Source organism: Nilaparvata lugens, chromosome 8, assembly GCF_014356525.2.
Source record: "Nilaparvata lugens isolate BPH chromosome 8, ASM1435652v1, whole genome shotgun sequence".
In the NCBI taxonomy this organism is placed as follows: domain Eukaryota; kingdom Metazoa; phylum Arthropoda; class Insecta; order Hemiptera; family Delphacidae; genus Nilaparvata; species Nilaparvata lugens.
Window position 1 is genome coordinate 21,987,469 of NC_052511.1, and position 24,375 is coordinate 22,011,843.

Here is a 24,375-nt window from a genome sequence, read left to right on the forward strand (position 1 = left end):
AGAACCCTTTACTATCAGCTATATATCTGAAGTTTCATAGAAATTTAGTGCTGAGCATCATCGAATAAAATAGAAAAATGAAGGTACCAAAGGGTGAGCGCATATCAGTGCTTACCCGTAGACCAATGGCGTGTTGAAGAATAAATCAACAGTGGAATTGAACTATTAAGTTAATTATTGACTAGTTTCACTTGATTACAAGTTTGCAATTCTCTATAATATCCATGAAAATAGAATGTTAACATTTTATTTGAAATGTCATTGAATATTATTGGAGTGCCATCTAATCTCTCTTATAAGCTAGGCCTACCATTCTTGGAACATCAAAATTTCTACTCGCTCCCATTTATGGCAAGAAGGTTGAAGAAAACATACAATTATATTTTCTCAGCTCAATCAACCCACAATTTACAAGAGCTATCAGTATGAATCAGTGTTTACCTTTGTTTATCAATATGTTTATTAATGTATACGGTATCAGTTATTTACAAGAACCACTTCAATAGATAGGCATTTCCTTCTCAAAGTCCTTATTACACTAAAGTGTATAGCTTATATTGATAAAAATGAAAATTTTCAAGTGAAAAGGAAAATTTTTCCTTTTTGTTATAGAAAATGCAGTGAATTTTCAGATGAGCGGCGTTTCAATACACTTTATTGTGTGATATAGGCCTATTAGTGCAGCGAAACTAACCTGGTTTGTTGATTTTTTTCTTTTTAGCTGGGAGTAAAAATGATGTAGTTTACTGGTTTATCTGTAATATTGGTTTTCTATGGAATTCAAGAGGAGGTGAGTTCAGTAATGAAATGAGTACTTATTTAAATTAATATAAGACATTTCATAGTTTTTTCAACTTGGTAAAATAGAAAAAAGCTTTATAATTATTATGAAATGAGCTTAAATTGTAAATGTTCTCAAACAGACCAGTACTGGTACATATTTATACATTCAGCAGAAAAAACAGAGTAGATCTAAGAAGTTATTATCACTATAGTCATTCATCATGAAACCTGAAAAGATATTCTTTTTTTTAATTATCCTATGAATTTCATGAAAACATACAGGTATTACCGGTTTGAAATATTAATACCTCTAGAGACAATACAAAATAATACATGAAAAAATAAATTATAAAAAATATTTTCAATATAGAAAAATGTACAAAGTTATAGGCATTTGAAGAAAACAGAATATTTTATTCTAACCAAAATGGAATTACCCATGTCTTCCAAAAAATTCTTACACATAGAACATAGTGATTAGAAAGTCATTCAACCAAAACCATAGAACTTATGATAGTCCAATCACTATATACATTGGTGCATGTAATTTATATTGTAGTTCTGATTTTTTAATATATTATTTGGGTACATAAGAGAAGTCCAGAACTAATTTCTTCATGCAAATTTTCCTCGTGCTAGATACACAGTGGCCCAAAAACCTCGTATTTTCGGCTCATTTTCCAGTTTTCAGCTATTTCTGCCAAATCTCGTGATCGGACAGAAAAATTTGCTCTTGCCTTTTTTTTAGATCATGAAATTCTGAATAGAATGGAATCATTCGGAGCTCTTTATCTCCAATGAATACTGAGTTATGATTTTTCAAAAATAAGTGAAATTTGAAAAGAAAATCAATTTTTGATGAATTTTAGTTTTTGATCAACAATATCTTCCGATTGTTAACATTTAGATGTATAATTCAAAATCCCTCTGGGCGTATTTTTGTGCTCTACAATCTGAGATCAGGGAGAGCGCTCTATCTCATATAGATTTCCAGGTACACCTGACAACAATGCTCCTTGTATTGTGAAAAACACCTAATTTTCAGCTTCAACCATCATCACCAACTACATAGTCTTCACATTGATATTTCGCACAATGACATAAGTTCATAAGATTATGTTCTATGAGAATCACTTCATTTCAGTATTTCCTAGTGGAGAGGCGCGCTCAAGGACACCTTAAGGATCAAAATTTCAAACACTTATAACTTCTGAAACAATGCTCAGATTTCATCGTACTACACTTCATTCTTCTCGGCTCGTCAAGGCGGTCCAAAATCATGCATCATAAGTCAAATTCGGTCAAAAAGTGAAAAATTTATTGTTGAGTGTACAGTACTAAAGCCCATATTCCAATACATAAAAAATGGCGCTAGTGTTCTCGCGCATCACAAGTCTACTTATAAACAAAGATCTGAGCCAGCTGGTGACAGGACAATAACGCTGTAGACATACGAGGTCTGCTATCTCTCCATAGTGAATGTGTTTAATAGAATCAACAGTTGCCATCAGTTTGTAATTGGATATGAACATTTTCTCGAATTTCGAGCTTATTTTCAATTTTAGGTGAAAATGTTGCTGAACATTAATTGTATAGATTGTAGAGATGTTCAATCTTTTCCACTCAGAATTTTTTGTTCAAATTGTATCTGAAGCCTGATAATTGGGAATCTAAAATCAAACTTTGCATAGATGGGGCGGAGCTCCTGAAATTTTTACAGATATGAGACTTGTGGCAGTTGATAGAGAGCTTATCAATAACTATTTAAGTATGAATTTAATCAAAATCGTTGGAGCCGTTTTTGAGAAAATCGCGAAAAACCCTGTTTTTGACAACATTTTATCCATTTTAGCCACCATCTTGAATTGCATTTGATCGAAATTGGTCCTTATAGTGTAAGGACCTTAAATTCCAAATTTCAAGTCATTCCGTTAATTGGGAGATGAGATATCGTGTACACAGACGCACATACACACACACACACACACACACATACAGACCAATACCCAAAAACCACTTTTTTGGACTCAGGGAACCTTGAAACGTATAGAAATTTAGAAATGGGGTACCTTATTTTTTTCGCAAGGAAAGTAATACATTCTGTACAGTATGTTTGCTATTTCACCTTTATTCCATGTGATTTTTTCCAGACTTGGGCGATGCCAGATGTTTCTAGAGAATACCACAGCGTATCATCATCTCACAATTCAGCAGACAGGGAAATTCCCAGCATATATGAGATCCTTAGCAACATGTCAAATAATCTATCCACCATAGACAAGGAGATTAAAGAGTTGCAACAACACCAACATTACTTGGGGTTGCAATCAACCAAGCACTCTATTGATAGTCATTCATCTAGAATCTCCAAACTGTTGTCTACTGTGACAATGAACGACAATTTCTGTAATGCAATGACCGAAGAACTAAAAAACGCAACGATTCATTCATTTGAAAAAATTTCAGAGATTGGATACTTCTCTAGAGAGATTATTGTTGGCATTATTCAATGCCACCATCAGACCCATTATCATGCATAGTAGAACTGAGCCAGCATACACAATCGTATATGGATAAAATTTGGAGAAGTTTTAGTGAATTGTCGGATTGGTCGAATGAATTTCCGAAGCTGATTAGTTTTGAAACATTCTACTGCTTGTTTCAAAATTAATACCTGAAGAACCAAGCCTTGCTCAAGAGTGAGAAGGCACAGAGATCGAAATTTAAAAATAAATAAGAATATAGGTAATAAGCATAAAGTTTCTCTTGCCTTCTCGCAGCTCGCGTGGATATATACTTACTATACTTGAAATTTCATCAAAATAATCATTAGAGCAGTTTCCAATATATGTAAGATATAAACAGAAACATGCCTACAAAACAGCAATTTATTGCTTAATAGAATAGGTTATAGATTTGGATAATGTCAATGAGATTGCGCAAACCTATCTAAAATGTAATTTTGATTAATAGGTTCCAAGGTTGCACAGTTGTGAATAAAATGTTATGTTAGTCGAGTTTTTTCTTGTTAACTGTCCTTGCCCTAACACCCTATATGAATAAAGCCTCAAGTGTCTATGATATTGTACTTATGGTTGAACCAAGGAAGATTAAATTTGATCCAGGATCACAAAGCTTGATCGCCGATTAAAGAGAGTTGATCGCAATTAGTCCAACTCTGTCATAAGGCCTCAGCCGTCTCCAATAGTCTAAATTTTTGTAAAAACTTGAAGTTTCAAAAAGGTATTTTTGTAGCCATTAACAACCATATCTTTTACAATCAATACCTGACGTTGTAAATAAGGCTTTTATACACCCTTCAGAGCTCTTGATGAGATTTTAACCATTGGTTTCAAATAGTATGATGTTTATGAAAACTGTATCTGAATATATAGGCCTACAATGAGATTAAATTACTGTTAGGAGAGTTTCATTGATGTTATTTTTAAAGAATGCTGTCAGTTGAAAGTGAATTTCACTACAGATAGATCAAATTACTACTAGACCTTTTCAATGTGTATTTTCAAGTAATATTATCACAAACGCTATCAAGCGTAATATAATAGCGTTTGTATTATCAAGGGTTCAAGAAATGAGAATGAAATAAAAATTGCTACTCTTGCTTCAAAATTTATTCACCAGTAGCCTAATGAGACAATTAATATTTCAATGAAATGAATCAATTAACCAGAATCAGTTGGTCTTAATTGAATACAGGATCAAAATACTGCTAACAAATGCATACTTAACAAATCTAGAACTCAAAGTTTAGAAATACATCATTGAAGCCTTACACATAGTTAATGGAGATAGAATAATGATATGAACAAAATAATTATGGACGATGACAATAATATAATAAAAGATAATAATTTTTTAAATTCCAATTATTCCTTTGAAAATGTTTGAATGTGATGTAATTTTGTGTGATTAGGAAGGTTATAGCGATTGATTCAACAATAACTGACGATTATAGTGATGTTGTGATAGTTTTAATGAATGGGTTCATGAAATTATTTACTTTATTGTGATAGCGTTTAAAATAATAGTTTGAATTATTATAATTATGACGTAGGCTTATTATTGAATATGATATAGTATTCAATCGAATGGAACCCAATATTTTAAATAAATTGGTGAAAAACAAAACAAAATAATGCGAATAATTTACAATTATGGATAGAAAGCTTGACCATTAAAATTGTATACAATTATTTTAAATGATTATTTTATAATAATATTTTATTGCTCAATAGAATACACAGTCACATTACTTTATTTTAGCCATAAATATAGAATCTAGAACATTTTCAACATTAAAATCCAATTTAAACAACTATTTTAATGGAATGGTATCAGATTTGTTTATTCTGTATATCATTCAACTATTATCACAGATAATACTTTGAAGAATTGCCACATAGCTTTATGTATGAGTAATTGGACTTATTTCAATAGATATACAAACTGTGGAAAACCTCTAGCCACATATCTTAACGTTTGATTACATTATTTTACTGGATATAAACTTTTTAAAATAATAAAACTCTTGTTGGTGGGTGAATGCATTGTGAGTCATAATGGATGAAAACACGTCGAATTTTGTAAAATAATAGTGCTTTTAGAACGAAACCTACTTGAAATAGTGGAGATTATGGTTTTCCTGGGAAATATAGGCCTGTTTTGAAAAACGCTCACGATTTTGGACTGCAATGCTTCAACGCTTAAGGCACTAAGGGATATATTCTGACAATTCGAAAATGAAAATTCATTATTTCTTCTGTCTAGAGTTTCAGCTTTTCGCTCATCAAAAGAACATTCCCTACATATTGCTACAGCAGACCAGTCGTAAGTTGAATTATTATCTAGTTGAAACTAATAAAATATACATTTCAAAACTAAATTGCTTTCAAGTTGTTTACTCTTCAGAAGCCTCCTCGGTTTCAAGGATTCTCTTGAAAGAGAAAGGCGCGAAGGCGTAACCCGTGCCCGTGTAGAATTTGCTCATGAACTCCACCCTGAAATCGACCACAAAAAAGTTGATTTTAGATGAAAATACTGCATTTGGGAAAAAGAGGAATGGCAGGAATTGAGGAATGATGAATTGAATGAGTGTTTGGGATTATTGATAAATGAATGAATGGATGATAGAGAACAGACAATGAATAGAGATAAACATTGTTGAAAAGAGGGAAGACCAATAAAAATAAGCAATAAATAAAATGTATATATGATAATTTAATAATAAGGGAATGAAATGGACAAATATAACAGAAGCATCTCAACATAAAACAAGATGAATCCAATGAATTAACATTAAGCACGCTGCACATAGGGACAATAGTAGCTTCAATAATACTCTACTTTTATAATAGCCGCTATTAGTGGCAAAACGCCATCACACGGTGACAAAGTAGCAGCGTCCGACAAGGATAATAAACACGGAATTTCATCAGCCGCCACTAAATCCAGGTCTAGCTGACGCCACTATTGTCCCAGTGTGCAGCGTGATTTTGAACCTTCCTTCAAGATTTTCGCGTTTTCCACCTTTATCAGGCATAATTTTTGACAGCTTAGATGAGTAACACTAGTAATCAAAGCAAACCGAATAACTTGCTATTCTAACAAACCCAATATCTGTTGGACTGACTATCTTAATTATATCTGTATATAATGTATATCTATCTGTTGGAATTCTCAAATATATGGGTCATTAAATGAATTAATAATTATTATTAAATTTTATTATTGAATTATTAATTATTATTATTATTATTATTCTCAAATATATGGGTCATTCAATGAGAGGTATAATTCATTCTTAATGGCTTCAAACAAGGAAACAGAATTATTTCCTTTCTCACAAGAAGCCTATCACATGAATTCTAATAATTAAAATATAGTTTCCTATTAGCTATCTTGGCTAAACTGTTGAACAAAACGAACGCGTGGTCAAGTCACGGATAAAACAATGGGTGAATCAATACGGAAACTCATTACTATTATATAGCCTAAACTATTGAATTAATGCAAAAATAAACTGATGAATGATGGATGCATAAATTGATGAAAGGATACATGAATTAACTGATGAAACTGAATCAATTTTTCATTCATTAAAACTAATGAGGCTAATGTTTCATCCGTTGAAACTAATGAACGAATCAAAAATGAAGTAGATGAATGAATTGTGTTACCAGTGCAGACGCAGGGTGTGTAGGAAGGCAGATAGGCCCTCCATCATGACGAGGATAGCCAGAGTGAAAATGGCCCAGGCACAGAAAGTGGCCGTCAGTGCGATGGCGCCCCAATTGCTGTGAAACTTCAGTCCTTTACGGAGCACCATATTCCACAGCACCTCTGACAGTTCTAACAACAATAAACAACACTAATTAGATTGATGAAATCAATTCATATAACCAGAAGCTACAAGCATACATACGGCTAAGTCACGACACAAAATTTGATTAAAATAGTCACACTTTTTCAACAAATACTATAAGATAAAAAAGTCGAGTAATATATTTATTTATTCATTATCACTGGCACAAATCATACACAATGATTGATTGATTGGGTACTTTATTATTATATTATTGGACAAGCCAAAACTATTTTTTTTCCTAATTAGTATGAATAAGATGTTCCAGTAACAAGCCTTATCAATTTAAGATCAGTTTGCAGTTCAAAACATAAACTGGAAATATTAAATCTATAGTTTATCTGATGTAAAAGATAGTGTTAAAAAGTAATGCATGCATTCATTTCACCTCTCCACTATGTATTTAACCTTTCAATAAACTGAATCACCTCACTCAATAGGGAAGATAAGACATTAAGATGCATTATTCAAAACTATTACTCAAACTATTATTCAAACTATTATTCAAGCACTGTCAGTTTTCTGATGCATTTAACCTTCTCTGGTACACTCTACTTTCACCTCTCCACTATGTCTTTAACCTTTCAATAATCTGAATCACCTCACTCAATAGGGAAGCTGAGACATTAAGATGCATTATTCAAGCACTGTCAGTTTTCTGACGCATTTGACCTTCTCTGGTACACTCTACTTTCACCGCTCCACTATGTCTTTAACCTAATAGTCACTTGACCTAGTAGCCACTTTAATCTAATAGTCCTTGGCCAATGTTAACTCAAGCCGATAATCCTAGTAGTTGTTTCTCGTGAAGCTATGTGACGCTGGAAGTCTTTAATGTTGCCCCGATCTTATAATCTCACCTGGCCAAATAGTAGCAATAGACATCAGTCGACAGTAATCGGCTTGAAATTTGGAACATAAAAGCACTATACCATGAGATATCTTCTTATGTTATCTTTTCTCTATGACACCATCCTCAGCAAAATAGTAGTTTATACAACAGTTTTATAATGAGGGACTTTAAAGCACGAGTTACATGTAGAGTTAAAAGATTTGTTAACATCTCACGAGTGCTTTAAAGACCATATAAAACTGTTGTATACACTATTTTATTTACTACCACTCAAGCAGAGTATCACATTGCTGACTTGTAAAAGGTTGAAAATCAACCAACTAGCCTATATATGGTGAAAAGATTGAAATAACAATATAGGTAAAAAGCTAACCAGAGAGAGATAAATTTGAAATACTGAAAACTTGACAAACTAAAAACATAACTTACTGAAAACTTGATGAACTGAAATCTTGACAAATTTTAAACCTGTAAAATTGAATACTTGATTTAGTGAAAACTTGATAGACAGAAAACTGTTGCCAGCATCAGAAACCATGTTTTAATGTTGATGCCACCAGCGTCGAAAACCGTGTTATAATGTTCAAGTCGTTGCATAAAGTCCTCATTATACAGGGTCCGGCATGAAAACCTGACGATTTTTGAGGGATAATAACTACAGTGTGTTTCGTACAAATAAAACATATAATATATCAAATTACAGATCAAATTTTGCAATTTACAGTGAATTACATAGATTACTCACAAAGTTTTTTATTTGAAGATTATGTCATCCAAATGATTTCCGTTACTTTTCACGCACTTACTTAATCAAATTCTAAAATTTGCCATTGCTTCCTCAATCATCACTTGTGGGATTGCTTCAATTTGTCGTTGAATGACTTCCTTTAGTTCTGTGAATTATTGGCTGCTCAATAACGGTTAATTTTGTTTATTCACAAATCCTGACAAATCAAAATGTGCCAAGTCACTCGAAAGAATAACAGCATCGAGGTGGACATTTTCGAGAATGATTTCGCAAGCGGCTTTGCGATGTACACAATCATTTGCACTGAGTTGTTGCACTAACATTATATTATACGTTATACGGATGGAATTTTGGAATGTCGGAATGAAGAATTATTCGTACACTTCGATCAGAAATGGCTAGCAAAACAGCATGTTTCGCTGCTGAACGTCGTGGAGAACGTGTAACAGCTACTCTTACCGCGTTAATGTTTGCATCCTCACAGTCCGTTTTCGTCCTGTTTGTTTCTTTTTTAAAGCAGATCTAAAATTCTTTACACACAACAAGATCGTATTCCTACTGGGAACAGGCGCGTGTCGATCTAAATTATTATCATTATCATTATAACTGATCATTATGGCTTATGTAATGGTGTACTTTGGCTTGAATCAAAAGCATTGAAATCATTGAATAATATTGACATGTCTGCGAAATAAACGCTGTGCTAAAATAACCGAGTCACTATTTTTAAAATAAGCTTCAATCACAAACGCTCAATGTTCACTTGACCACGACATGGCTACTGAAATGGCATCAATAGACCTGCCCATGTACAACATTCCCGCCTTTCCAATGACAGTGGTGTCAATATAACGATTATTACAAAACCGTTAAGATTAATATACCAATCTCTGTAGTATAGTTTTGAAAAAGCATTGCGAAAAGACCCCTGTTATGGCATTGATTGTGATGTTGACATGTTGTAATGTTTACATTATAGCATGGTAAATATATTTTTTCTTCTATTATCTATTATCTTCTAAGCTATATATATTCTCATCTATGGTATGGCACAATGTACTCACGCGCATGCGCCAACGAAAGCGCCCACAAGCGGAGGTAGCTGGCAGTGTGCGAGATAGTGCTGAGCACATACTCTATGGTGTGGATGGCCTGGTGAATGAACAGCTCCACTGCCGGCTCCTCCTCCTCCTCACCCCCCTCAGCACCCTCTGACGTCACTATTACTCCGTCACCGTTGCTGGCGCCGTTCAGCTGCGTGTCCGGTTGCAGCTCGATGCCTTGGTTCAGGTCGCCGTTGCTGGCTGACTGAAATTCAATCAGATTTCTCTCTTCATTTTTCAATTTACAAACACATACAAGCGAATTAATTAACAATAAATTACTATCAACTAACATAACTTACTCATTCAATTACCTAAAAATACTTAAACCTTTTTCACAAACTACTATCAACATGAATATCTGACCAGAAAAAGAGAAAACCTAGTAACTCCAAGTATCAGGCTACACAAGACATACAAAAATTACCTAAAAATACTTAAACCTTTTTCACAAACTACTATCGACATGAATATCTGACCAGAAAAAGAGAAACCCTAGTAACTCCAAGTATCAGGCTACACAAGACATAAGTATAAGCAGAACATTCTGTTCAACAGGTTACCTCAATCAATCAGAAATTTGCCATATAAATAAATTCAGGCTTACTGTATCATACTGGATGAGAAAGCAAGCAATTTATTCAATTGAAGAATTCCTCGAACATGATATAAGAAGTTCAACAAATGGCTGATAAGTCAGCAATAACTGTATTCGGCACTGTATGTTTTTATTTCTTACATGAAAAATGTCTAAACTAGCAATTGCATAATGCTTATTCTAATTTATGTACTTCGACTCGACTGTAAAATGTCTTAATAGATTAGTGACAATGTCCTATTGTAGGCTAGTACAAGAAAAAATTATACTGTACTTAATGGCGAGTAAAATCTTGAAAAGATATATAATGCAAGAGCAAAGAAGACTACTTTTAACTTACTCATTCAATTACTCACGACAAGTATCCATAGATATTATTATTTCAAGGACAAGGAAGACTACAGGCATTACTACCGAACCAGTCTCCACTTCTATTTACAATCAAATTGACAACATAACAAACTATTCAATGAAATTCACATAATATATAAACTGAATGAATATTCAACTTGAAAATGGATTCAAAGCTGAAACTAGTAGTGTTAATATAAGAAAAGTTTAAAAAAGGGTACTATGTATTTCTATATTAATTAAACAATTCAATTTGCCCTATTAGAATACTTTATTAGAGAATATTCAATGATATGAGAATAAAATGCGATTTGACTATACTATAATATTGTTTGGTTGGTATCCACATAAATCAGAGAAGAAAACCTTCGGGTTTAGTGGGACCTCCAATGTATGTATTTTGTTCAATAAAACTTGATTGATCGAGTTTGAGTATGTCAATGTAAATTCTTGGAAAATGATATTCAATAATATACGTCCCATTCACACTAGACCGGAAGATTTGAGTTCTTTATTCATGTATGTTACAATATATACTGGCTTATACACAAATTTGCATTTTAAATGACAGTACCCATTTCTAATTATTCAACAAATTTTATAAAGTATGAAAAATTATTAATCAGAATGAAGATTGAATGCGATATGAATAACAATAATATAATATTGTGATGTAACTACATAAATCAGCGGTGTTACAATAAATAATTGTCGACTCTCTGAAAACGATATCAATAATAATATCCTTCCCATTAACAGACGACCGGGAAAAGATGGAGAAGACGGCAGAAGATGGAGAGGAGAGGGAGAAGATGGAGAGGAAAGGGAGAAGATGGAGAGGAAAGGGAGAAGATGGAGAGGGAAGGGATCAAGAAGGAAAATATAGAAGAAGCATATCCTCAGTATCAAAATAGAGTGGCGCAACTGAGGTAGTGGGTGGGTAGCTGAGAGTAATGTACATATCATTCTAAATTTACCGTACCGGTGTCGGATGTTAGAAGGTAGAAAGAAGATAGATAGATAGCCTGCCTCTATTTTAACCTGGAGGGCGAAGTTAGGGCGCAGCCGGCCCTCTCTCCTACTTAACCCTCCTATACAATTCCAATGCATCTACACACAACATAAGGAGATAACCTCTTAAATAAAATAATAGGTAATATAAAAAAAGTATAAATCAATAATTGAAAAAAAACAATTTAATTAAATTTCGTGGAATATATTTTAGACTGAAAAAAATGAAAAATAGAGTTTTAGAAAAAAAGTTTTCAAGCAAGAAACAATAAAATTTCACGCAAACACCACGCACACACACCTCCTCTTCCTATGCCCCGATCACCCTCTCTCAGCCACGCCAAGACCTCCACGCCGAACAATGTCCGCCTCTCCACACTCGTCAAAGACGCGGTGAGTCTATTTTGCAGTCTTTCAGAGAGTCACAGTCATGTCCTGTATGACCACATCTCCATGATGGAAATGTGAAAATAACAAGGTCTTCACAAGCATTATTCTCTCCCGTAAGGGGATAACAGCTCCAATTCTCTTCTGTGAGTGAATGCCTGCAAAGACCCTTTTCAAGTCTTTGTCACTTGTTCAGTCCAGTCTAGGTGTCTGATAAATGTAAGACATAAGTTTGTAATGTTTTCACTATAATCCAGTGTATGTAGAAGGGGAGACATTCAGAGCTACCTCTCCACTACCCTCTACCTTCGCCGCTCCATTACGTTTTGAACCTAGAGATGAAAATGAATAAATAATGATTATAGTAAACAGGGAATGTAAAATGAATAAACAACTAGAGAATACAGTGAATGATAATTACACAAAAAATACTTACATGACTCTTGGGCGGACTCTTCTTATGGAAGAAAATGAGATAGACTGGTTTGCCGAGAAGCAGGACCGGAATACAAATCAGCGAGATTATCATGAAGGATAGCTGAAGGTATTTCTGATTTTCGAACATGTATCCGTCACCACAATGTTCCACTTTAGTATTTTCCTTGAACAGCATCATGTTGATGAATGTAATCAGAACAGAGGGGGCGCAGCCAGGTCCTTTTATAAAAGCTGGAAAAAGAAGAGAGGTTAATCGAAAAGTGAATTATCAAGAAATTACCTGCAGTAATAGGAAAATCATATAGGACTATACACTGGAGACAATAAAAATATAGAACCGAGAAAAAATTGAACTGATGGTTGAGAAGAACCAGAGCAATCTAATTTCCTGCAATAAGAGCCAGCAGGTTAAAATAAAAAAGGATTGACATGTTAGATATCAATGACATTATACTATAGATCATGTACACAACTTCTAAAAAGAACCTCTCGTCTACAATAAAGAATAAATATTATTTCAATGTGGTAAAATGTGGAACACAAGACTACATTAATACAATATAGCGAGATTCACATTATAGTCAGTGGAAATGGTAGGAAAACAGTGATGCCACTTTTCCATTTCCACCACCTTCTTTAGTAGATAGTTGTGATTCAAGTTAACCCGGTAAATCTGAGGTATAATAATAATAATAATATTTTTTTCCTTTTTTCTTCGTCCAGGTACCCCCAGAAGAAGGGAGTTTATTACAGAAAATACAAAAATGAAAAATACACTTATAAAAAGAAATCTTACAAACAAAAAATGAAGAATAATAAACAAAGCAATTTCCTTTTCAGTGGAAAAAATCAAAAATAGTTATTTGTGCAACTAGTGCGCAAAGTGACAGTTTGCTACACCAAAAGAAACGTTTACGCACGAGCCGTAGGCGAGGGCGGAATGGTTTCTTGAGTGCAGCAGAGGAACTTTGCGCACGAATTTCACATTAAATTTTTTCTACAGTTATCATTGAATATGAAAAGTGGTTGATTATGGATAAAGTGATGGCTGAAATCCATCAAATGTTTGTCTGTATAATTTTGTTATTAATAACAACTTTAATTTATTTTAAATTTGATAATCCAATTGAAAATTAATAATCAATAATCTATTAAAATTAAAAATTAAATTAATCCAATTAATTTGAATATTTGAATAATTTTGAGTAAATCTCAATTTCTAAATAATTTTTCAACCAGTCAATTTATGAATGAAAAAAATAGTTTTTGAAATAATGAATAATTAATAATATTCAAAATGTATAATTTAATGAGTTCTTATTTTTATTTATTTGAAAATCAGAAAAAATATAGATAAAACAAATTCGCATTCAAAATACACGCCAATGTCAACAGCTGATTGGGATGGCTGCAAGATTATACGCAAAGTAATACTTTGCGCACTAGAGCGGAAAAGTGATTCTTTGCGTTCTGTAATCAGTGCAGAAATGGTCACTTTCCAAGGTAACTGTAGGAAAAATTATATAACCTACCAGACTATATAATAATAGTATCGAGTGACCTGGCTGGCAAAGGTCTGGTGTCAAGAGTTTTCAGGTCGCAACTGATCAATTTCAGGGCCTCTGACATGACCTAACGACTACTTTTTAGGCAGCCGGGACCGACGATTTAACGTGTCCATCCGAAACACGGGAGTGGCCCGAGATAAATATCTTTCCCGGCCTGGAATCTGATGTGATATTAATTGATGCATGTTGATAAGGATAAATATATTATATTAATCAAGAAAATATATTTTTTTCATGGTTTAATAATACATTTTCATAATTAAGATCAAATATTCTGGTAGTTCTTCATATTTATTCATAACCTAAAATCGATTTGGTAACTTTGCGGAGTTGAAAAGGGATAGAGTGCTGTCTGCATTGTCCAAAAATGCCAGGCAAAGATAGCAAACCCATGTTAATCAGAAGCCGACTTTATACCGTGGATCTCACAAGAGATGTACTATATTAATTACTGAATGTAGAGCAAACAAAAAGATAGAATGACAAATAAATAAATAGATATTTTTTTAGGATGATTGGAGGAGGAAAATTATTACCATTTGTTGGTCCATACATGATCCATTTTGTGAACATCAGAGCTACCATGTAGAGGAAAAGAAGAACCAGGAATATCATTTGCGGGATGAATTCTAGGATAATGTTCATTGGCTGTTTGAAGTGCCTAAAACACAAACAAATGTAATTTATTAATAAGAAATGTAACAATAATTTATTTCTTCAAATTTTTGTATTTATTTTAATAGTAATAATCGTCTAGACATAGAAGCAACAAAAATTCATCAATCCCCAAGGATGAAAAACTGAATAAAACTCTCTAAAATTGAAAAAAGGAATTATAGCCAAATAGTCTCTTCCAGCTGCGGTAGAGGAAAATAACAATAATATCTATCAAACCATAAATGGAAATGCCCTATTTCAAATATCTTCATTTGGTAGGAATGTAGGACTAAATAATCAGTTAATGGCTACTCCAAGTTCAAACTAAAATATAAACTGTATAGCCTATGGTATTTATATTCAAACTAAATATAAACTGTATAGCCTATTAAAGCTACAAGTGAATACTAAACAAGTACAAGATTAAGACACTGGAATTGATTCATTTGAAAATAATTACGTATTCATTAATATATGGCGATGAAAAACTCACAAGTGATTGACAACACTCAAGCTGACACCAAAAATCATGTGCACTACTCCAAAAATGATTGACAGCTTCATCTTGAACGAGTTCATGAATATGATCTTGTTGGCCTCAGCAAGCTGAAAAAAATTAGAATATACAAATCAGGGTTTCTTCCACTTTGAAGTGAAATAGGAACAATTGAAAAATAATTGCCAATATCATTATTGAATTCGAAGGTAGGAGGAAGCGGGGACATTTGGATACATGCATTATTCAAACACCATCAGCTACCTTCTCTACACTATATTTCGGTCCAAATACAAGTTACAAGTTTCACTTTATTTTATGAATCATTCCACTTTGACAATTATAAATAGATTGAATTAATTTGAAATTAGATCAAAACCAATGTAGACAGAATGATTTCAACCAACTTCTACAATGAGTTATATTAACGAGTAAAATATTTATTTGAACTTCTAGGTATCGAGGTGAATTTTTCATCCCTGAGAGGAAACGTTTGAATCTGGCAGCGAAGCCAAGGGCGACAATTTCACCGAGGGAGGAAAAACACTTTTGTTCTTCTCCAACATTAATTTATAAAAATATTTTATTCAACCTCCCTGCATCTTTGGTAAAAAGTTTGTTCAAACTTCAAACACAACCTAAAACCATACTTAATAGAATGTTTTCGATGAACAATGATTGTAGATAGTATACTATTTTGAGCTACTAAATTCCTATCTTTAACACAAGCGTTAGAATAGGTTTCACACTAGTCATGTTTCTTTGAATTCGAGAAAACTTGAAACTACAAAAACAAAAACTTGAATCCACTATACCCTTCAAGTTTTGTTGTTGCTTGAACCTTCAAGTTTTCTTGACTCAAGTAGATGTTGAACGTGTTTGACTCCTGCATTCAACTTGAAGGTACAATCTAACCTACAAATCGGAGAATGAGATGCACAAAGTTATCAGCCAATCTACAATAATTTATAAAAACAACTTACAAAAACTTTCAAAATATTTCCATTTTAAGATAACCACTTTTCACTTTGTATATACTTTTGTGATTATTAAAACTTGAATGTAATCTTGTATCTTCAAGTAAACTTGAGAAAAACTTGACTCTACTTAAGAGACATAGACCAATGGAGTTGCTTCCCTTCTTCTTCTTCTTCTTCTTCTTCCTTTTTTTCTTATTCTTCTTCGACTTCAAGGAACTTGACTAATATAAACTCTCTAAAGAGTCATAGACCAATGAAGTTCCTTCCCTTCTTCTTCTTCTTTCTCAGATACCTCTCTACCTCACAGCAAAGGGTAGTTTGAGGTTTCCTCGGCCCAGCGCCTTCACTCGCCTCTATCCCCTTTGGGGGATAGCGGGGGACACCCGGTCGTGTGTTAATGGGAAGGATATTTTATATCCTTCTGAAAGAACCATCAATTATTTGTTGAAACACCGCCGATTTATGAAGTTACATCACATTACACATTATTATATTATCGTTATTCTAATTGCATTTCTATATTTATTCTCATTGAGTAATTATTTATACTTTGTGAAATTCGTTGAATAACTAGCATTATCGTCATTTAATGTAAATTAGTGTATAAGCCAGTAAATATTGTAACATACATAAATAAAGAAATCTAATCTAATCTTCTGCCATTCTCTTCATTTGCTGAAGGGATTTTCCTCATCAGCTCCTAGTGATCCTAGAAGTTGCTTCCCATGTTATTTAAATGGAGTTATTTTTAGTCGCTAGGGCGTTAAATGACCACTTTACTCCCTAGGGTAAATACGTAGTGCTTCAGTATTCTTTAGTACTCTTCAGAGAGTGCTAATGTAATGTAATACTTTGGATACTTATAGTTAGAAATGAGTTTAATAATAGGTGTTGACACTAACTTGCCAGACAGGATCGAGCCCGATGGTGTAGGGCAGGCCACTGTACTGCTCGGTGGAGGGGTTGAGCTGGAGATAGTGGTTGGTCATGACCGTGGAATGGTTGTAGCCCGTCACCGACCACTGCGATTTGAACACGTTCAGCGATTTCGAGAACACGTCGTTGTAGATGATGCCCGTATAGAACGAGAACACACCCATCAGCAGAATTATGTAGCGGCCGCCGAAAAAGATGTTCCAGATCTGTCACCAAAATTGAAAATTAAATACAAATTCTCATTAACTCATTATAATGATGACCTTTAAATTTGCTTGTATTTTATTATAATTATTGTGTAATAGCAGGTGCGTGCTCCACAAGGATCAAATTGAGAAATTGATAAACTGGAATCTTGAAGAATTTAAAATAGGCCTATAAGCATCCTCGGAAAACTAAGAATCTATAAGCAAAATTTCAAGTTAATGAGTCCAGTAGTTCAAACGTGATGAGATGCGTCATTCCTGAATTTCTTATCCCACACGTGTATAAGGCAGTTCTTTCCTTTATTATATTATAGATATAAATATAGGGACCACTCCCTATTTGGTTGAAGAAGCGAGCACAGCTCCTCGAAAATTTCCAAACAATAATGTAAGTTTCCAAGGGCCGGTTTCCGAGCTCGGTATTTAGCTAAGATCTAGACTTTAAATAACTGGAGTCAGAAAATTAGCTTTCTATGACGGGGCGTAGTCGCAGTTTTTATTTTCTCATTTCTATAAGTGGATACGTTTTTCCTTGACGAAATTAAACATTTCTAAATAATTCAAAATAGCTGAAACTTTAAACTATTTTCTCCTTATTTTATTTTGTGTTTAATTTTCTAGTTTTCAGAAATAATTTAAACGTGACTTTAACAATGACTACGACTACGCCCCGTATCGGAAAGCCAATTTTCTTACTCCAGCTGTTTAAAGTCTAGAACTTAGCCAAATCCCGAGCTCGGAAACCGGCCCTAAGTGTTTTTACTCTATCTATGTCGTGTGTTTCCTGTTTTAATTTATATTATAAGATATAAATAATATTGTAATCACATAGTGTGTAGTTGATTAATATAATGGTGATAATAATGATGACCTTTCAATTTTCTTGTATGTTATTATAATATTATTGTGTTTAGTATTGTTACAACAAAGTGTGTAGTTCATTAAACAATACACAAATTATGGAAAGCTTTCAGAACTTAAAAAAATCAATAAAGATCGAAATTTTAGAAACCGGTAATAAAATCTGTTATACAGCGAAAACTGGAAAATTGTAATGTATGAATTTCATTACAAACATTGTGTGAATAATACACTAAATAATACACAGCTCATGGACCGCTCTAAAATCTCCAAAAACCTCCTCAAAAAAAGAGAAAATTTACAAGCCGAAAATCGACTCTCACAGATGAGATTTCTCAATTGAAGAGATTATTGCAAAACTAACAAGTCACACTGCAGCACCGGTTCATTCTCAATCATTTCTAAGATCAGTTAAAAATTGGAAACTTGTCTGAATGTTATTATAGTATTGGTGTGTATATTATTATCATTAAATAGTGCATATGTTAATAATATAAAGATGTTTCATTCATTTAATAATATACTAATAATAGAAATGAACTGACACAACCCAAACCCTTCCCATTCCTAATTATTTCTATTATTCTTGGAAATTGAAGAATTTAATGCATTTTTGTTATAATGATTATGATGATAGTGATGACCTTTGACCCACCACATAATTATTTTGAAATTATTCGAACTAAAAATTATGATAAAATATTATTTTTATGGTATATTAACTTTATTAGATATCAAGGAGGATTCCCAAATGTTAGTTTAGGTGAATGTGTACGGTACAGTAAGGCCCAGTTACACAAAAGCCGGTTGAATTTTAATCGTGATTAATTTCACGAGAACCAATCAGAGAAGGCGTTTTTGAAAAGACGGCTTCTCTGATTGGTTCTCGTGGAATTAATCACGATTAAAATTTAACCGGCTTTTGGGCAACCGGCACTAAGAATATCATTCCAATAATTCGAATGTGTTTATTCCCACTGAACCCAGCCAAGCGAGTATTCATACTCAACTTGAGTATGAATGGTTGAGTAGGAATAGTCCCATTAATTCCCATGGGGAATTATATTTCTACAGTTACTGTACCGGTTACTGACTCTACAACCCGCCAATATTCACCATGTTCATAAAATATATTATTAAAATTACTCTTCTGTTAAAAATATACTATTTCATACAGATGAATGTTAGTTTTGTCTGTAGAAGGAAACATTCACAAACCTCATTGTTAGATTTTTTGCGCATCAAACTCTTTTCATAGAGCACCATGTAAGCACCGAAAATAAACAGAATGAGTCCGTGGCCGGCATCCCCAAACATAATACCGAACAGAAACGGGAAAGTGATGATTGTATATAGAGCTGAAAACAAATCAAAAATGTAAATTAACAAACTTTAAAATTATACTATAATTCACTTCTTAGGAGTGAAAATCATTCATCTGGAAATTATTTTGTACATCAACTTCAACCTTCTTAATTTCAAAAGAGATAATTACTATTGAATTGCCTTCTTTGGAGTCGTATTCATTCACCTGAGAATGATTTTGAACACCAACATTAAACATCCCAAATTCGAAAGTGATGATTATTACTATTGATTTGGAGTGGATTTAATTTACCTGAATATGATATCAGACAAAAACTGAATAATTGTAGAATCTATGTGAGTAGATGGACGATTGGTGAAGCTTACCAGGATTGACCTCGCGATAGGTGGCCACCCCATAGGCGTCGATGAGATGCTGGAATCCGGCTGTGAACTTGTTGGTGCGGTTGAACGTGGGAGGCAGCTCCGGCGTCTCTATCACGTTCAGAAACGACGGAATCGAGCTGCCCATCTCTTTCTGAAAGGGAGACCCCATTAAATACAGTCAAAATCTGGATAGAAAAATGTGAGAAAACCTCTCTGAGAACTCAACTTTGGATAAAAACTTGAAAAATATTAATGTTTAATTACGTACCTATTATTGAAATAGAACAAGCAGCTTCTCGAGTTTTGCAGTAGCAAAATGTATACTATAGTATTTCTATACATGATAATAATAGGCTTTAAAGTTTTCACACTGACAGAATTATTGGAACAATGGTGAACGAGACCTATTTTTTACAATAATATTATCAATGAAGCATATTGTGGTAAAGCACCCAAAACAGCCAATAACAGTCTAACAGAAGATTCCCTTGATAAGTAGCATAATTCACAATTGTCAAAGTATTTAGGCCAACTGACATATCTACAAGTTTTAAACTTGAAGTTCTCAGGTTTCTGAGGTTTTCAAAAACATTTATTGTCAATTAAATTAATTGTTTGAATAGGATCAATAGAAGGAATTGAGTAAGTAGGTACATATAACTAAAAGTCAGCGCACTTTGTTGATAAAGTGAATTCTTTAACAAATAGATAAAGCTAAAAGGCAGCACCTTGCTCAAAAAGTGGATTCTTTACTGATACGGTACTTACAAATTGCATTGCTACGACTTATGAAACCTATTTCATTCAACACAATCGAGTAAAATAATCAAACTGAATACTAGTAGCTATAATTTATTTTAATAGTAAAATACCATTATTTTTGTTATTTATTGTAATGTAAATTTGTCATAAAAAAGTAGAGATGTAGCATGAAAAATTACCAAACTTAGAGCCTTCTTTGTCTGCTACATCGCCTGCTAAATGAATGCTCGATGTATAACTATTAAGTTGAATCAACAGTGAATTATCGAATAACATGACTTGACAAATAGCTCGACTTAGCAGGTCAAGTAAAAGATTATGAAAACTCTCATAAATAGGAAGTAAAACATACTGATAAGTAGCGAATACACTAATATAAATTTAAGATGACAGACACTATAGCTAACGACTTGCCAAAGTTTCATATAATTTAATGTAGTTAAATTGTATATACAGTACATGGCTCAATGTTGAGGGAAAGCTTCAGATTGCAGCGGCCTAAGGGTCTCTTTACACTTTGCTACGCTACGCTAAGCTACGCTGAAATAAGTCTTATCTCCCAATGTTACATCCAAGCTACGAAACAGTCCCGCTCACAATCGTGAACCAAGAAAATCTAATCTAATCGTGAACTAATTAATCGTAGCGAAGAGAGGAAACTGAGCTTTTTCTCGTGACTAAACAATATATGACTGGTGTATGCTTACGGCGCCATCAGCGAGCACTTTGCGAATGAAGTTGAGGTCCTTGACGGGGACCCAGCACTCGGCGATGAGGCACTTCTTGGTGACGTCCATGTTGAACAGGTTCATGGTGTGGTAGATGGCCTTCATCTTGCGCACCATCACAGTCCAGTTGTGCAGCTCTTTGGCCACGGCTGTCAGCACCCGCTTCCGGTGCTCCTGGGTCTGGTTCAGCACCTAACAAACGGACAGGGAGACCAAGTTATGAGATGACCAAGACAGAGATGGCAAATAAATCATCAACACACCTGGTTCAGCACCTACCAGGGACAGGGAGACCAAGTTATGTGCGGTTGCAGAAAGATAGAAAGTGAATCTTCAACATGCCACGACCTTCTGTACACCCGGCCGTTCAACACCTAACAGGGAGACCAAAATATGTCCGGTTGGAGGAAAATAGCAAGTAAATCATCAACATACCACACACCTGGTTCAGCACCTATAGTGAGGCCCACGTTATAATAGCAGTGAAGAAAGATAGGATAACATTGCCGATTCACTGCCTTGCCACTACCCTCTATAAATGATAGCTGATATTAGTCTATCTGATAACTGTATGGTAACTTCGCGGAGTTAGAAAAGGATAGCTCCATCAGCTTTAACAAATTAAAGACAGGAATAGCAACACCAATGTCAATCAAATAATGCCATTATAATGTGGACTTCACTATAACAAACAGGGAGAGCAATTTATGAGTTTACAAGAGCAGTAAAAGTAATCCTACCGCATCACGAGAAGGTCCCACTTCAGATTCTATTATTATTTTTGACCGTTATTTCTCAACCATTTAATTTCTAAGAACGAAGAAATTTCGTGGCCTATGTGATCTCCAGATCTCTCTGAATGTGATTACTTTCTCTGGAAATACTTGAAATCCCGTGTTCGTCAATCACCGCAATCTCAAATTCTCTGGAAACTTAAAGAAATGGTTCGCGATGCAGCCAAACTTACAAATTAACTTCACCCAAGATTGCTAGAATGTGTCGAGCAAAATAAAAGGCATCTTCAAAACGTTATTTTCAAATAATTATGATTGTGTAAGTTTCATTTGGTATATTTTCAATTAATAGATCACCTTTTTTGAATTATTTTCTATTTACAACTTGTACAAAAATGTGTAAATAAAGAATTTGACTGATTGGTATGTATTCATTTACTGCCGCATACATTATCAAAAGTAGATGAATTATCAAACCTGGGAAGATGAATGAATTTAAGAGAATTATCTATGTGCACTTGAATGTGATTGTTTATATCAATAGTGCACCTGCGGATAAGAATGTGTTTGAAGTCACTGATGAGGAAAGTATTCAATGTACATTTCATTGTACATTATGGAGTGGCCGTAGTCGAGTGGATCAAATGCTGGCTTTATGATTCAGAGGCCCGGGTTCAAATCCCGGCCCGGGCAAGATATTTATCTCGGGCCACTCCCGTGTTTCGGATGGACACGTTAATCGGTCCCGGCTGCCTAAAAAGCTGTCGTTAGGTCATGTCAGAGGCCCTGAAATTGATCAGTTGCGACCTGAAAACTCTGACACCAGACCTGAGCCAGCCAGATCACACGATAGTATTATTATTATTATTTTTGTTGCTTGTATTAACACTAAAATGGACTGGTGTAAAATGAAGCGTCTCTTTTTTTATAAATTTACACGCGAAAAGCTTCTCTTTTAGAAATAGTTGAATGTTTTTAATCTGATAAGGCTAGCAAACCCAAGTTTGTGCACTGTCCTACATAGTAACATACTGATAATAATCAAAACATCGTTCCATGTCAAAGGGATACATCACAATATTGGAAAAGGAGCTAACGGTAACAATATTGGAAAAAGAGCTACCGGTAGCCTAAAGCTTGAAATGACTTTTATCAAGTCAAAAGTTGTGCTCACCAAATTCAAGTCCTCGAGCCGGGTCTTGACGCCTTTGACAGTTTCAAGGCGTTCCTCGTGGGAGCTGGGACAGGGGTAGAATGAGGCGTGGAAGCCAGAGCACACCTTCTTCACGCGACTCTTCAGCTGCTCGCCTTGGAAGAACGCCACAAACACCGTCTTAAAGATTTCGTTGCCCTAAAAACAAATATATTCAATTGTTATTCCCATGAAAATTGACACAATGATACATTGACTTAATTTTCCATAGTTGGAGTCAAATTAAATCTGACAAAATAAAGTTGAAACTCTGCTGAGGTAGATCGTTATTGACCGAGCGAAGTGAGGTCTAAGATTCAAGTCGAAGGTTTGGCATTTCTTCTCTTAATGTTTGAATGTTTATATGTTGCGCATTTTCGGCGAAACGTGGTAATAGATTTTCATGAAATTTGACAGGTATGTTCCTTTTTAAATTGCGCGTCGACGTATGTACAAAGTTTTTGGGAATTTTAAATTTCAAGGTAATATAAAAGGAAAAAGAAGCCTCCTTCATACACCAATATCACCGTAAAAATCAGACTATAGAATTATTGATAGAGTTTGGAGTTATTAATAGAAAATTTTTTTTTACATTTTTCTTTTTTAATCTGATGATCAAAATTGCAACAAATATTATTGAAAAGAAATTGATTTCTAAAATTATGAAAAGTGAGAAATGAAGTTTGTAGGAAATCAGCATTATGGTAGTTTATTTTGTTAATTTCAACACACCGATTTTTCGCCAACACGACAACACAGAATGTTCTCTGATGGGTTGATTGGATTGGCGTATCGACCAATTCAGACTTGAAAACAGCGCTCACACTCACATTCCGGAACGACACGTCACGGTACGGTAGGACAGAAAGCTCTATGCTTATTCGGGATTTTTTCTAGACATTTAAAATT

General features: G+C 34.0%; 1 protein-coding gene and 1 long non-coding RNA gene across 5 annotated transcripts in view; one reads left to right on the forward strand and one right to left on the reverse strand.

Moving 5' to 3' along the window:
• The first annotated feature begins 346 nt into the window (after positions 1-346).
• On the forward strand, positions 347-3,801 carry LOC111058897. Its single transcript, XR_005572004.1, has 2 exons — positions 347-790; positions 2,934-3,801. It is a non-coding gene; the product is annotated as an uncharacterized LOC111058897 (long non-coding RNA).
• Positions 3,802-4,397: 596 nt separating this feature from the next.
• LOC111058708 (V-type proton ATPase 116 kDa subunit a1) overlaps positions 4,398-24,375 on the reverse strand; it is a 75,732-nt gene continuing 55,754 nt past the window's right edge. For all 4 annotated transcript variants that reach the window (XM_022346283.2, XM_022346276.2, XM_039434260.1 and 1 more), the window contains exons 7-17: positions 23,449-23,625; positions 21,520-21,732; positions 20,051-20,201; positions 19,577-19,716; positions 17,258-17,497; positions 15,373-15,485; positions 14,759-14,883; positions 12,653-12,885; positions 9,831-10,074; positions 6,981-7,152; positions 4,398-5,801 (exon numbers count right to left, since the gene is read on the reverse strand). In XM_022346283.2, coding sequence (XP_022201975.1) covers positions 5,702-5,801; positions 6,981-7,152; positions 9,831-10,074; positions 12,653-12,885; positions 14,759-14,883; positions 15,373-15,485; positions 17,258-17,497; positions 19,577-19,716; positions 20,051-20,201; positions 21,520-21,732; positions 23,449-23,625 — 1,908 coding nt within the window. In that variant the 3' untranslated portion in view covers positions 4,398-5,701. The remainder of the gene's footprint in view (positions 5,802-6,980; positions 7,153-9,830; positions 10,075-12,652; positions 12,886-14,758; positions 14,884-15,372; positions 15,486-17,257; positions 17,498-19,576; positions 19,717-20,050; positions 20,202-21,519; positions 21,733-23,448; positions 23,626-24,375) is intronic.